Source organism: Mustela lutreola, chromosome 12 (assembly GCF_030435805.1).
Source record: "Mustela lutreola isolate mMusLut2 chromosome 12, mMusLut2.pri, whole genome shotgun sequence".
NCBI classification, from domain to species: Eukaryota; Metazoa; Chordata; class Mammalia; order Carnivora; family Mustelidae; genus Mustela; species Mustela lutreola.
This window is the reverse complement of record NC_081301.1, coordinates 77,018,348-77,033,714: the sequence shown is the minus strand read 5'-3', so window position 1 is coordinate 77,033,714 and position 15,367 is coordinate 77,018,348. Positions and strand designations below refer to the sequence as shown.

Genomic DNA, 15,367 nt, shown 5'->3' with positions numbered 1-15,367 from the left:
TGTACTTTGTCAAATGCTTTTTCAGCATCTATTGAGAGTATCATATGGTTCTTGTTCTTTCTTTTATTGATGTGTTGTATCACATTGACAGATTTGCGGATGTTGAACCAACCTAGCAGCCCTGGAATAAATCCCACTTGGTCGTGGTGAATAATCCTTTTAATGTACTGTTGAATCCTATTGGCTAGTATTTTGCTGAGAATTTTTGCATCTGTGTTCATCAAGGATATTGGTCTATAGCTCTCTTTTTTGATGGGATCCTTGTCTGGTTTTGGGATCAAGGTGATGCTGGCCTCATAAAATGAGTTTGGACGTTTTCCTTCCATTTCTATTTTTTGGAACAGTTTCAGGAGAATAGGAATTAGTTCTTCTTTAAATGTTTGGTAGAATTCCCCCGGGAAGCCGTCTGGCCCTGGGCTTTTGTTTGTTTGGAGATTTTTAATGACTGTTTCAATCTCCTTACTGGTTATGGGTCTGTTCAGGCTCTCTATTTCTTCCTGGTTCAGTTGTGGTGGTTTTTATGTCTCTAGGAATGCATCCATTTCTTCCAGATTGTTAAATTTGTTGGCGTAGAGTTGCTCATAGCATGTTATTATAATTGTTTGTATTTCTTTGGTGTTAGTTGTGATCTCTCCTCTTTCATTCATGATTTTATTTATTTGGGTCCTTTCTCTTTTCTTTTTGATAAGTCTAGCCAGGGGTTTATCAATTTTATTAATTCTTTCAAAGAACCAGCTCCTAGTTTCATTGATTTGTTCTATTATTTTTTTGGTTTCTATTTCATTGATTTCTCCTCTGATCTTTATGATTTCTCTTCTCCTGCTGGGTTTACGGTTTCTTTCTTGTTCTATCTCCAGCTCCTTTAGGTGGAGGGTTAGGTTGTGTACCTGAGACCTTTCTTGTTTCTTGAGAAAGGCTTGTACCATTATATATTTTCCTCTCAGGACTGCCTTTGTTGTGTCCCACAGATTTTGAACCGTTGTATTTTCATTATCATTTGTTTCCATGATTTTTTTTAATTCTTCTTTAGTTTCCCGGTTGACCCATTCATTCTTTAGAAGGATGCTGTTTAGTCTCCATGTATTTGGGTTCGTTCCAAACTTCCTCTTGTGGTTGAGTTCTAGCTTCATAGCATTGTGGACTGAAAATATGCAGGGAATGATCCCAATCTTTTCATACTGGTTGAGTCCTGATTTAGGACCAAGGATGTGATCTATTCTGGAGAATGTTCCATGTGCACTAGAGAAGAATGTGTATTCTGTTGCTTTGGGATGAAATGTTCTGAATATATCTGTGATTTCCATCTGGTCCAGTGTGTCGTTTAAGGCCTTTATTTCCTTGCTGATCTTTTGCTTGGATGATCTGTCCATTTCAGTGAGGGGAGTGTTAAAGTCCCCTACTATTATTGTATTATTGTTGATGTGTTTCTTTGATTTTGTTATTAATTGGTTTATATAGTTGGCTGCTCCCATGTTGGGGGCATAGATATTTAAAATTGTTAGATCTTCTTGTTGGACAGACCCTTTGAGTATGATATAGTGTCCTTCCTCATCTCTTATTATAGTCTTTGGCTTAAAATCTAATTGATCTGATATAAGGATTGCCACTCCTGCTTTCTTCTGATGTCCATTAGCATGGTAAATTCTTTTCCACCCCCTCACTTTAAATCTGGAGGTGTCTTCAGGCTTAAAATGAGTTTCTTGGAGGCAACATATAGATGGGTTTAGTTTTTTTATCCATTCAAATACCCTGTGTCTTTTGATTGGGGCTTTTATCCCATTAACATTCAGGGTAACTATTGAGAGATATGAACTTAGTGCCATTCTATTGCCTGTAAGGTGACTGTTACTGTACATTGTCTCTGTTCCTTTCTGATCTACCACTTGTAGGCTCTCTCTTTGCTTAGAGGACCCCTTTCATTATTTCCTGTAGAGATGGTTTGGTGTTTGCAAATTCTTTCAGTTTTTGTTTGTTCTGGAAGCTTTTTATCTCTCCTTCTATTTTCAATGATAGCCTAGCTGGATATAGTATTCTTGGCTGCATGTTTTTTTTCATTTAGTGCTCTGAAAATATCATGCCAGCTCTTTCTGGCTTCTCCGGTCTCTGTGGATAAGTCAGCTGCCAATCTAATATTTTTACCATTTTTTGTTACAGACTTCTTTTCCCAGGCTGCTTTCAGGATTTTCTCTTTGTCCCTAAGACTTGTAAATTTTACTATTAGGTGACGGGGTGTGGGCCTATTCTTATTGATTTTGAGGGGCGTTCTCTGCACCTCCTGAATTTTGATGCTCGTTCCCTTTGCCATATTGGGGAAATTCTCCCCAATAATTCTCTCCAGTATACTTTCTGCTCCCCTCTCTCTTTCTTCTTCTTCTGGAATCCCAATTATTCTAATGTTGTTTCATCTTATGTTTTCACTTATCTCTCGAATTGTCCCCTCATGGTCCAGTAGCTGTTTGTCCCTCTTTTGTTCAGCTTCTTTATTCTCTGTCATTTGGTCTTCTATATCACCAATTCTTTCTTCTGCTTCATTTATCCTAGCAGTGAGAGCCTCCATTGTTGATTGCACCTCATTAATAGTTTTTTTGATTTCAACTTGGTTAGATTTTAGTTCTTTTATTTCTCCAGAAAGGGCTTTTATATCTCCCGAGAGTGTTTCTCTAATATCTTCCATGCCTTTTTCGAGCCCGGCTTGAACCTTGAGAATTGTCATTCTGAACTCTAGATCTGAATATTACCAATGTCTGTATTGATTAGGTCCCTAGCCTTCGGTACTGCCTCTTGTTCTTTTTTTTGTGATGAATTTTTCCGCCTTGACATTTTGTCCAGATAAGAGTATATGAAGGAGCAAGTAAAATACTAAAAGGGCGGCACAACCCCAGGAAAATATGCTTTAACCAATTCAGAAGAGATCCCAAATCGTGAGGGGGGAGAAAGGGGATAGAAAGAGGTTCAAAAAGAAAGAAGGGAAAAAAAATAAAAGAAAGAAATTAAAAAAGAAAACAAATAAAGAAAAGTCTAAAAAAGAAAAATATATATATTAGATAAACTAGTTAAAAAACGTTAAAAAGGAAAAGGGTAAAAGTTAAAAAAAATTAGCAAAAGAAGAGAAAAAAATGAAAAAGAAAAAAATTACTTTAACTGCAAGACTAAAAAATTACAGGGAGAAAGCCATGAGTTCCATTCTTTGCTTTCTCCTCCTCTGGAATTCTGCTGCTCTCCTTGGTATTGAAACCACACTCCTTGGTAGGTTTACTTTGTCTTGGCTGGATTTCTTGTTGATCTTCTGGGGGAGGGGCCTGGTGTAGTGATTCTCAAGTGTCTTTGCCCCAGGCGGAATTTCACTGCCCTTACCTGGGGCAGGGCTGAGTAAGCCGCTTGGGTTTGCTTTCAGGAGCTTTTGTTCCCTGAGGCTTTCCGTAGAGTTCCGGAGGGCGGGAATACAAATGGCGGCCTCCTGGTCTCTGGCCTGGAGGAGCCGAGAGCCCGGGGCCCTACTCCTCAGTGCGCCCTCAAAGAACAGCGCCCAGTTACTCCCGTCTGCCTGACCTCCAGCCGTGCTCCAAGCTCACCGAGCCTGCGACCGGTTCAAGGTAACCCCGAGCTGCGAGCTTACTGTCGGCTCTGTCTCTGTAGCCGGTTTTCCCGTTCCAATACTTGCAAGCTCTGCAACACTCAGACACCCCCGATCCTTCTGTGACCCTGCGGGACCTGAGGCCACACTGACCCCGCGTGGGGTTCACCCCGGTTTAGCCTCTGGAGCGATGTCCCTCAGCGGAACAGACTTTTAAAAGTCCGGATTTTGTGCTCCGTTGCTCCGCCGCTTGCCGGGAGCCGGCCCCTCTCCCCAGGGTCTATCTTCCCATCGCTTTGGATTCACATCTCTGCCAGTCCTACCTTTGAGAAAGAGGTTGTTTTTCTGTTTCTAGAATTGCTGTTCTTCTTCTCTTTGATCTGCCGATGGATTGCAGGTGTTTGCAATCTTTAGATAAGCTATCTAGCTGATCTCCTGCTAGCTGAAGTAGTCTCAGCCTGCTACTTCTCCGCCATCTTAACTCCTTCCCTTCTCTTTATTTTAAATTTATTTTTTATTTATTTTCAGCATAACAGTATTCATTATTTTTGCACCACACCCAGTGCTCCATGCAATTCGTGCCCTCTCTAATACCCACCACCTGGTTCCCCCAACTTCCCACCCCCCGCCTCTTCAAACCCTTCAGATTGTTTTTCAGAGTCCATAGTCTCTCATGGTTCACCTCCCCTTCCAATTTCCCCCAACTCCCTTATCTTAACTCCCCATGTCCTCCATGCTATTTGTTATGCTCCACAAATAAGTGAAACCATATGATAATTGACTCTCTCTGCTTGATTTATTTCACTCAGCATAATCTCTTCCAGTCTAACCATATCATATAACACTGTGTGTTTTCTATAAAACATTTCAGAATTCTATCCAAAGATCTGTTTGCTGTGGGGTTCTTTTTTTTTTTTTTTTTTGGTCCAGGATTGTCACTCAGTCTGGGGAGGAAAAAGGATTTTCAGAATTTATGGAGAACTTCCCTGTAATTTGATATCTTTAGCTGTTCTTCGCCCTAATCTAGGTTAACACTATTTTGTCTAATTTATACCATTTACAATATCTAGTTTTAATGTTATTTTACACCCAAATGGTCAAAGTTCCAATCCTGTTTTATAATGCGGAAGAACAGGGAATATTCTTTAAAATAGTGTGTTTCTCCTCATCTGTAACATAGGGGTTGAAATAGATGAGGTTGAAGTTGTCTCTGCATGTTGCAGTGAAAATGCACCCTCTTGAATGTCAGAGCCCAGGACAAGACAGCCATGCAGCTGAGTGAGTTGGAAGAGGAAATGGATCAGAGGATTCAGGCAGCAGAACACAAGACGTGTAAAGATGTGAGTCTGTGGGATTGGCCCTTTCTTCCCATGATTCCTGATGGATCGCCTTTTACAGACCGGGCACCGGGCAGGGTTTTCCATGAGGGCTATTTTTGGTAATGGTTTTGGGGGGAAAGCGAGGGGGGAGAGAGATAATAAGTAATCAAATAAAGTAGATAATTTCAGTAGCTACGAGTAAAGAGCAAGTGTGGTCAGCAACGATGGGGAGAAGCGGTCGGCGGGTCAGGGGCCTCTCTGTGGAGGTGCTGTGAGAGTGGAGGCCCGAGGAAGAAGGCAGCGCACCCCTGGGATAGAGAAGGGTGTTTCAGCTCTTATGCCACAGTCTCCCCGACCATGCCCACTGCCAACTTTAAATCTAGATTGCAGGGAAATTAAAATTCTGTCTGAGAACTTCAGTGTTTTATAATAAAAAGTACTTTTATTCAGCACTGAGTAAACACTATAGTTGAAACTTGCTTACCTGCAATGATTTCCATAGAAGCAATGTTTGTCTTTTTTCCTTATAAACTACAACTAGGTGATGCATGTTTACTGGAAATGGAAAATAGACTTACCTGTAAGGCTAATGTTGGGTTGAACACTTTCTTTTCATTTGCCCTGTTAACTCCAAGAGGCAGCAGGATGGAGTGAGAAGGGCCTAAGTATTGGCATCTGATTGTCATTAATGTGCTTCCTGGCTCTGCCTTTGACCAGGCAGGTGGCCCTGGGGAAATAACCGGACCTCTGACCTTGGTGGTGCCATTTTTAGAATGGGGTAATGCACCAGCCTGCTTCACAAGGCCCAGCCTGATGATGGACGTGAGTGCCTAGCACCGGGCCTGAGGTGTGCTGACTGCATCCTGGCTGTGGCCGGCCTGCTCTTTTCCGTGGCTTTTCGTACTTTGTGTCCTTCCAGATCCTTTGCCTTGGTCTGCTGTACCCCATATATGACTTCAGGTCTCTTCGTTGTCTTATCTCTTACTGGCAAGTTGAGTAACTGTTGGAATGTCATGTTCAACAGAGTCAGTGGCTCAGAGTCCGTGGGCCTGCTTTAGGGCAGTGGAGATCCCATTCTTCTGATAGCACTCCATTCGTTGTAGTCTAGAAACAGGAAAATCATATATTCTTTCTGCCTTTTTTCCCTCTCCATGCATTTTATCTGGGTGCTCATTCCTTCATCGAACACTTAGGCTTCTTCTTAATCAGCAGACTTGTGGTTGGTGTTAGAGCCCTTACCAGGGCCCCACACCCTGTAACTTCTTGTTTGGCTCAGCTCGGCTCCCTGTGGTTCTGCACCGCACAGCTCTGGTCCGGCGTGATCATCACTCTTCCTTCACTCCATCTGCTTTCTTTGCCCCTCCTTTCCATTTTCCCAAACTCAGCAAAGCTTAGAGAAAGTCTCCCCATCTCCTTGATGTTCCCTCGCAGTCCTCTGGTCATATCCACCTCTTCCTGACCTTTACTTCTTTTGCCCCTACAGTGTTAGTCCATTGCTCCACGTAAGTATTTTAGGCTGTAATGGCTTTCTTGAAATAGAATTGACACACAAGGAGCTGCATATTTACAGTACAGAACAGGATAACACTGGGTGTGCCCATAGTTCAGGAATCCACCACCAACAGGCAAGATGATGGGTGTATCCGTCCACCATCTAAGTTTCCTCAGGCCCCTTTGTCATGCTTCCCTTCCTCCCTCCTCTGCCCTCCTTGCCAGGCAACCACTGTGTATCCTCTTCCATGAAATGTCTGTTAAAATCTTTTGTTCACTTTGAAAATTAGGTGGTTTTCTTACTATGCAGAGTTTTATTTGTTTTTAAATACAGTTTTCTTTTGACTGATTTATTTATTAGAGAGAGAGAGAGAGAGCGCACAAGCAAGAGGGGCAGAGGTAGAGGGAGAGAGAATTTCAAGCCGACTCCATACAGAGCCCGACCCCAGGACCTCGAGATCTGATCTGACCTGAAACCAAGAGAAAGACACTTCACTGACTGCATGACCCAAGTGCTCCTGTTACAGAGTTTTGAAAGCTCTTTATATATTCTGATTTTAAAATTCTTTCCCTATGGTGACTTGTCTTTCCATTCTCCTAACAGTGTATTTTGAAGAATAAAAATTTTTCATTTTGATGAGATCTGATTTGTCAATTTCTCTTTAATGGATCATGTTTTGGCATCTAAGAAATCTTTGCCTAACACAAGGTCACAAAGATTATTCTGCTGTTTTCTTCTGTAAGTTTTATTTGTTTTAGATTTTACATTTAGGATCCATTTTGCAAGATGTGGGTCAAAGTTCATATTTTTTTGCAGGTGGATATCCAGTTGTTCCAGCACCATTTGTTGGAGACTATTTGTTCTCCACTGAATTGCCTTTGTACTTTGTCCCACGTTGGTTTACTGTATTTGTGTGGCTTTATTTCTGGGCTCTCTGGTGTGTTCCTTTGATTGCTTTATGCCAGTATGACATTGTTTTGGTGACTATTGCTTTATAAGTCTTGAAATCAAGTAATATTAGTTCTTCAACTTTGTTTTTTTTCAAAGTTGTCTTGGCTATTTTAGATCCTTTAATTTCCATAGTATCAGCTTATCAATTTCTTAAAAACAAAAAAACAAAACCCAAACCTTCTGGGGGTTTATTTGATTTCATTGCATTTATAGATCAATATGGTGAGAATTAGCATCTTAACAATAATGAGTAATTTGATCCATAAACCGGATATATTCTCCCCTTATTTAGGTCTTCTTTAAATTTTCTTAGCAATGTTTGGTACTATAGAACGTACAGATCTTATAAGTCTTTCCTCAGATTCATTCCTAAGTATTTGATATTTTAATGCTACTCTAAACAATGTTGTTAAAAATTTCAATTTCTGGTTTCCCATTGTGAATATATAGAAATACACTTGATTTTTATATACATATCTTATACCCTACCATATTTGTTTACATTGCTTACACTCAGTAGCCTTTTGGGTTGATTCCATAATATATTCTAGGTAAATGGTATATAATCTATGAATAAAGACAGCTTTATGTCTCTCTTTCTGACGTGAATGATCACTTCATTTTTCTCTCCTTTTTGCACTGGTTAGAATAAGAAAAGTGAGAGCAGACATCCTTATCTACATTCTCTCTCTTAACAAGAAGTATGATGTTAGTGGCATATTGTTCATGGATGCCTTTTATTGAATTTTGAGCATGTTCCTGGTTGGCTAAGAGTTGTTGTTCTAATTAGGAATGGAATGTTGGATTTCATCGAATGCTTTTCCTGTAACTATTGAAGTGATCATGGCTTTTCTCTTTTTTCGACCATCAATGAGGTAATTACCTGGATTTTCAAGTATTAAAACACACTTGCAGTCTGGGGATAAACCCCACTTAGTTATGATGTATTTTCATTTTTATATCTTGGTTAATTCATTTTGCTAAATTTTGTTTATTATTTTTGCATCCACATTCATTAAAGATATTAGCTTGTGGGTTTCTCTTAATGTGTTTGATTTTTGTCTCAGGCCAGTGCTGGTCTCACAGAATGAGTTGGGAAGGTTTCCTGCCCTTTCACTTTCTTGGAAGTTTGTGATGAGTTGGTCTGAAGCACCACCATTTCTACCTAAGTTACTGTAACGACCCCCCATCCAATCCCTTGGTGTCTGCCCGTGACAGGTTGGGAATGGAAAGAGTTACATAGTGATGATTTCCTTTATTAAGCTCTGAACCAAATATTTTCACACCATAAAAGTTGTTATGTTTAGCATCATGATACTGGTTTTAGCGAGAAGAATTGCCAAGATGCCAGGAAGGCTGTCCGAGGTAGATGCTCATTGGAAGACTTCATGTCTTCGTCTTCCTATGAGGGGGCAACACATGCTTCCTCACCTGTAAAGCTCAATAAACTCAAGAGACTCACTTAAAACAAGGTTACCAAGAGTGAAGATGTTGTTCTCCTCCAGATATTTCCTCCTAAGCATATAATATTTCATTTATATGGATTATTTAATTTACTTGGATAATTTATTATACTCCTCACATTAATCCAATAAGTAAATGAAGGCTTCAAGTAAGTTGTCTCAGCTAGACAGCCAGTAAGTGTGATGTAAGACTGTGTAACTCCGGCAGGTGTTGAGACATGGGGTCATGTCTCCCCTGCAGAGAGTCCTTACCTTACCTCCCAACTCACTTCCTGTCACATCTCATTGTTAGCTTCTTCTTGTATTGCTTCCTGAGATCATCTTTGCTTCCTGTCTTCTCCCACCAGGATGTCTGTTGGTCTTCATGGCTCCTGCTCTGTCCCTCAGTGCTCAGGACTATTGGCATATAGGAGGCTATCAGTGCATATCTGAACACTCAATTTCACTGGCTATTATCTAAAAATTTATTTGAGTTCTAAACATAGGGCATAAAGTTCCATGCTTTGTGAAGAGGGAAGGGAAACTTAAATATATCTGGGCTCCTGGGAGCTACAGCCCTTGACCTCCTGGTGTGCCCCTTGGCATCCTCTGATCCAGGCAGGATACATCTGAGAAGAGCCAGCCCAGGCAGAAGCACTTAGCATAGAAATTTGCAGGTGATGTTATTTGAATTCAAGTAAGGTGTAAGCTCTTGGAAGAAGGATACACCCACTGGACCTTCCTGGGCCTTGATGCCATGATAGGGTGCAGGCAAGCACTTGGGCCCTTGGATCTTGCTGTATCTTTTAATTAACAATAGCAGTAATTAATTAAACTAGTTAATAGATGCTCCCTGGCTTCCTGTTACAACATGAGTGATAGCCTTATAGGCGTCTTTCCAGGTGATGTGTGCATGTTGGCTTTCACTTGCACAGGTTTCAGTTCCAGAAGAGTGTACCTCGAGAGTCATTTGGTTTACTTCTGCCATCACTTCTTGCCTTCCCTGTGTGGGAGACTTGGGATCAGCCTTAGTTTGACACAATACATTTCTCGCTTAATAGGGTTTTGAAAAATCTATTTATATCAGTAAAATCTTTTTTTCTTTTTTTTTTTTTAAAGGAAAAATGTAAGGCTGAGGAAGCCCTCAGTGACCTCAGATGTCAGTATGAAACAGAAGCAGGAGATTTACGGGTGACAATAAAGAAACTTAAAAAGGTAGGTTTGTGGCAGTGAGGCTTCTAGGAATAGCCTCAGTATATCCGGGTGTTTCAGTTTTTAGCAACTGAAAACATTGAGAATCATATTAAAGCAGCAGTTGGAATCAGATTTCAGAGTCAAACTGGGCTTCCTGAAAGATGGTTTTTTAAAGGTCCCTGATTTTCTGTTTCAAGGGCAGCCTTTCTTCTGCACAGGTCTAATAAATATTTCTGACCCCTTGAACAGTTGTCCATCAAACCCCAGTTTTCCTTCCTCGGGTACCCTCAGGACCCACATGTTTAGTGGATTCTGCTCATGACAGGAGGGATCCTGTCTTTACTGGTCACATATTCTCATATCCTTGCCCCCAGCTAACTGCAATGGCCAGTATTCAGTGAATATTTATTAAATAAAGTAAATATTCTTGTTCTGTGCAGAAAGTTCCACATGTATGGCACCCCCGATCAGCAGGAGGTAGGAGAGAACTTGCTGAAATGTGAGCAAAGGTGTGATTGGGTTTGGCCTTTGCTGTGTTTGGTCTCTAATGAGTAAGGTATTCTTCACCCTGTGATATGCTGGTAGCTACTTAACAACAGGCTCTGGAGAGGGTAGGGGGTCAGGCACAAATCTGTAATATTTACTGACTTCCATGGTGTTAACGCTTCCATCATTACAATTTTAAGCTGCCAAGTTGACATCACTGAGAGCAGAGTTCGGGAAGAGGTACGTCCCATTGGCTCTCTGCTGCTGGCCCAGGCTGTCTGCAGCTTGGTACTGGATCCACCGCTTGGGTGTGGGCTGTCTCTGTAGCGAGTGGAAATACCTTAGCTAAAGTGAAAACGGATACTTAAAAAAGAATCATTCCTGAAAATGGCACTGTGGCACTTTGCTTCTCTGGTTGTTCATGTGATCACATTTAATGCTCTTTCCAGTGTTTATAGTCAATGAGATTAAGTGACGATTAGCTGTATTTTATAGTCTATTGCAGTTCAAACCTCTGGGATTATTAAGAATTCTCCCCAATAGCCTTCTTGGGAAATTATGATCAACGTCAACCTTTTCTCTAGTTGACAGAGGCCATTAGACAGACATGAGATGCTTGAATTGCACAATTTGAACAGACCAATGTCTTGTTGATGCCAGAGTCACAGATCTCCTCACCCTGGTCCTTAGTTATTTTCCTGTCTTCTGACATCTTTAGGCTAAAAGCAAGTTACGCAGAAAAGACACACAATTTCTTGCCACGATGAGGCATATGATGAGGACCACATAGGCCCTGAACAGTAAGAGTCAGAAGTGATGGGACCAGAGTCCTCATCGTGACTCTGCCACTTTCTGCCAGTTACACCTAGGACAATTGCCTTCGTTATCTTATCATTTCGTTTCTCATTTGTAAAATGGGATTAATACTTGACTGTCCCACCTCAACATAATAGCTGAGACGTTACTGACTTTATAGTTTAATAAGCTCTTTTTCACAATTTTTCAATTTAATTCTCAAGCTTTCTCTGAGGAGAGGTGAATATGCTGCTTTCACCGCTGAGGACAGAGAGTGCTCGAGTCACAGAGCCAGTAAGCCCTGGAGTGGTCTTGCTGCGCAGTTTGCGCTTTCTCACTTGTACCAGACTTCCCGCCTGCTGGGGAGGCTTTTTTATAAGAGAGCAGATGGGGATTTACCTGAGGGAATGTTAAAGGCTTAAACTATGGAAAAGATTACAAATTGATTATGACTGCCGTTACCCTAAGCCATGGATTCTGAGGAACCTAGTTTTTTTTTTTTTCCTTAAGATTTTTATTTACTCATTTGACAGAGATCACAAGTAGGCAGAGAGGCAGGCAGAGAGAGAGGAAGGGAAGCAGTCTCCCCACTGAGCAGAGAGCCCGATGCGGGGCTCCATCCCAGGCAGAGGCTTTAACCCACTGAGCCACCCAGGTGCCCCAAGAACCTAGTTTTTCCCTCCCATTTTTCTTCTCTGAAATTGGCATGCATCTGAAAAAATCAAGGGCTCTTCTCAGAGCTGGCCAGGGGGCAGAGCCACGGTCTCGTGTGAAAACTTTTTTTTTTTTTAAAAGATTTTATTTATTTATTTAACAGAGAGAGATCACAGCAGGCAGAGAGGCAGGCAGAGAGAGGGGAAGGGAAGGAAGCAGGCCCCTGCTGAGCAGAGAGCGGGATGCGGGACTCGATCCCAGGACCCCGAGATCATGACCTGAGCAAAGGCAGCGGCTTAACCCACTGAGCTACCCAGGCACCCTCGTGTGAAAACTTTTAATAGAAGCATCTGGTAAGATGAAGAAAGTCCAGCATCAGATTACTTAGGCTTTGACTTAGTGTGATGAAATTTAGCATTCATTTTGGTCACTGCGTAACTACTCAGTTAATGGAAACCCACGGATCCCCACCGTTTCCAGGGACTGTCGGCTCTTTGTAGGAGAGACATTTTAGTTGTCCATGTTAGAGATGCTCCTGAGCTGGTTTAATCTGGTGATACTGACAAGTCACCCAGAAAGCAAGCTCAGGTATATATCCATAGAGTCTGGGTGCATATGTCACTAGCTTCCTATCACACTTAAATGTTACTGATTTCAGTTATTCTAATAAACACTTACTGGAATCACTGTGAAAAAAAGAAGTGAATCTGATGCTAACACTGCTGTTAAAAGTCTTGGACTCTGGTAGGAGAGGTAAGGCATTCATAAATAATTATAATACAGGGTAGAAAGTGTTAAGTACAGATAAATTTCTAGGAGAATATAAAGGTCCAGACTCAGATGCAACGTAACTGAAAAGGTGAAGTTAGGTCACTTAGTAGTTGAATGGCCTCCCAAAGGACTGTTCAGTTGTTTCAAAGGAAGTTCATTAAACCAAAAAAGCAAAACCAAAACCAAAACCAAAAAAAACAACCCTTTTTAAATGCTTAAATTATTGAAACCAAGTTTTCAAATCCTCATGGATTATATGTAGCTTAATGATTTACAAAGTTGTATCATGTTGAAAATTGAAGACTTTTAGAATTCCTATAGCTATATATTCAAGGATACTAATAAACTTAACTGAATCTATCCAAAGTGAGTTTGTACATGAACAGCTTTTATTTGTTCTTTCAGCTAGAAGAACAATCAAAACAACTAAGTCAAAAAGAAGATGTGGCTGCCTTAAAAAAGCAAATTTATGATTTATCAATGGTAAGAATCACCTTTCATTCCCAGAAATACATTTTCTCTTCGACGACTAGACATGGTTGGGCTGTTTATCGGTGTTCCGGGGATCGAGAGAAATTAATACTGCAGTGAAAGAAAGCCTTTGATGTACCTTTGAACAAGCATGTTACTCAGGCTATTATCCTCAATGATTCCCCACCTGTGGTGAATGCTTTTATTTATTTCTTATTCACAGCAATGGTGGCATGGCCCTTGCACTTCACATAGTTAACCCTGCATTCCCGCAACTTCAGCTCTGCTCTGTGGGGTGAGGGGATAATTGCCCTTTTCTTCCTCCAGAGTTCCTCTTTCTGTCCCTTTCCCACCTTCCTGACCCTGCCTTTGGTCTTTCTGCTGCCAAATTGACAGCCTTTGTGTATGTTTTATCATCATCATTAAGTTGTCTTTATTTTGTTTTTAGGTGGACTCTCGAAAAGTTAAAAGCCACTAGCGAACATTTCCTTTGTTAGGACTCTAAATATTCTCATTGCCGAGCCCAGAAGTGAGCCAGCTTGCTGCCAGTGCATTTCTTTCTCTCCATTCATTATCCCCATACCACTCAGAAGAGAAGGCTCCTAGATTCATGGTCAAGTTGGAATGTGCCATCGGTTTCAAATTTTGCCACATCTTAGTTAGCTCTGTATTTGGATCATGACTTTCTTGTAGAGTTGCTAATTTTTCTTGCATTTCCTGGTTGAGTTTTTGGTTTCTTGTAAAAAGAAACTCTGGCATCTTCAGGATATCATTCACTGATGCCTTCCAACTTCTTATTTATTCTTCCTGATGCATGGAATTTGTTTTTTCTCTTGGAAAATGTTAATTTTGGAGTCTCCAAAATTTCAGTTCTTATTGGACTGATTGTTTTTGAAACTCACTACCCATACATCATCCTGGAGTTTCTGAACATTTTAGGTAGCTGGTGTAGGATTCCTGTGCAGCTAGGTAAATACATCTGTTTACCTGGGGACCTCCCCTGAGAGGGTGTCTTCCTAGGAGCTGTGTGTGTGAAGCTGGCTTTTGGAATGGGGGACCGCTTATGACCAGAATTAGTGGGATATGGATAAGAGGACTTAGGACACTGTATAGGGGTCATTCAGTTCTTTTTCTTTTTAAAGATTTTATTTATTTGTTTAAAAGAGAGAGAGAACAAGTGGGGGCAGAAGGAGAGGCAGAGAATCTGAAACAGACTCCAGCTAAGCACCGAACGTGAGGCAGGACTCTATCTCATGTCCCTGAAATCAGGACTTGAGCCCAAACCAAGAGTTGGATGCTTAACTGACTGTGCCATGCAGGCACCCACTTCAGTTCTTTTCAAAAAGACAAGCCCTGTCTTACTGCCTTGGGAATTGACTCTGACTATCTGCTATTCTTTGCTAGTGTAAGAGAGGATGGCCTGGGGGCTGCGGGCTGTGTGCCTTAATACACAAATTTAATCTGTTTTTAAGCTCCATTTCCACCTGTGGGGGAGCAGGTGCTGCCTAGCTAATTGCCTCCTCCTTTGCTCTGTAGCACAACCTTCCCCACGCCTCTTCCAGACCTACTGTGCTCCTGCTCTCTTCACTTCTGTCAGCACATTTCCATCCAGTTTCCATCTTCCAGGAATGTATTTAATTCACTTGAGTGTTGGGGGCCCCTCTTGCATTCTTGTAACCTGTATTAGTTTATTTCATGTTATTTGGTATTTCGTAGGAATATGGTCTTCAAAGGGAAAGAAGAGTGTTCAGTCCATCATTTTGTACTGGAAGCCTCCAGTGTTTTTTTCCTTCTTTTTTAAGAAAAACATAGACTTTTTTTAAAAAAACCAAACTATTTTTAAGTGCAAAAATCACAAATGTTAGGTGATGAGATTTATTGTAAAAATTAGCCAGTCTTCCCGGTGATAAATACTGTTAATTCCTCAGCGTATTTGTCAGTAGATTCATAGCTCTCATTGAGTAAAACAGATGTTTACATGTTTGATCTGAGTTAATTTGCCAGTAACATGTTAAAGTACATCACAATCCCATCTTGACTGAGTTTTTTGGCACCAAATGTCAAACGTTTAAGAAAAAGAACAATTTCAAAGATTTAGCTTTTTGAGACTTTACTACCTTATGATATTTTCAAATCACCTTGAATTGGTAACTAGTTCTTCGAACACCCACGATTTGAAGGACTGTGGAGGTGTGGGGGTGGGGTGTGAGGTTCCATT

The 15,367-nt window shown here is 41.0% G+C and overlaps 1 protein-coding gene across 1 annotated transcript in view; it reads left to right on the top strand.

The window, feature by feature from the left end:
• Nucleotides 1–15,367, top strand: part of LOC131812156 (ras and EF-hand domain-containing protein-like) — a 49,931-nt gene that overhangs the window by 13,083 nt on the left and 21,481 nt on the right. Inside the window, 3 exon segments of the mRNA XM_059141245.1 lie at nt 4,824–4,914; nt 9,898–9,993; nt 13,084–13,161. Of these exon segments, the coding sequence (XP_058997228.1) occupies nt 4,824–4,914; nt 9,898–9,993; nt 13,084–13,161 (265 nt within the window).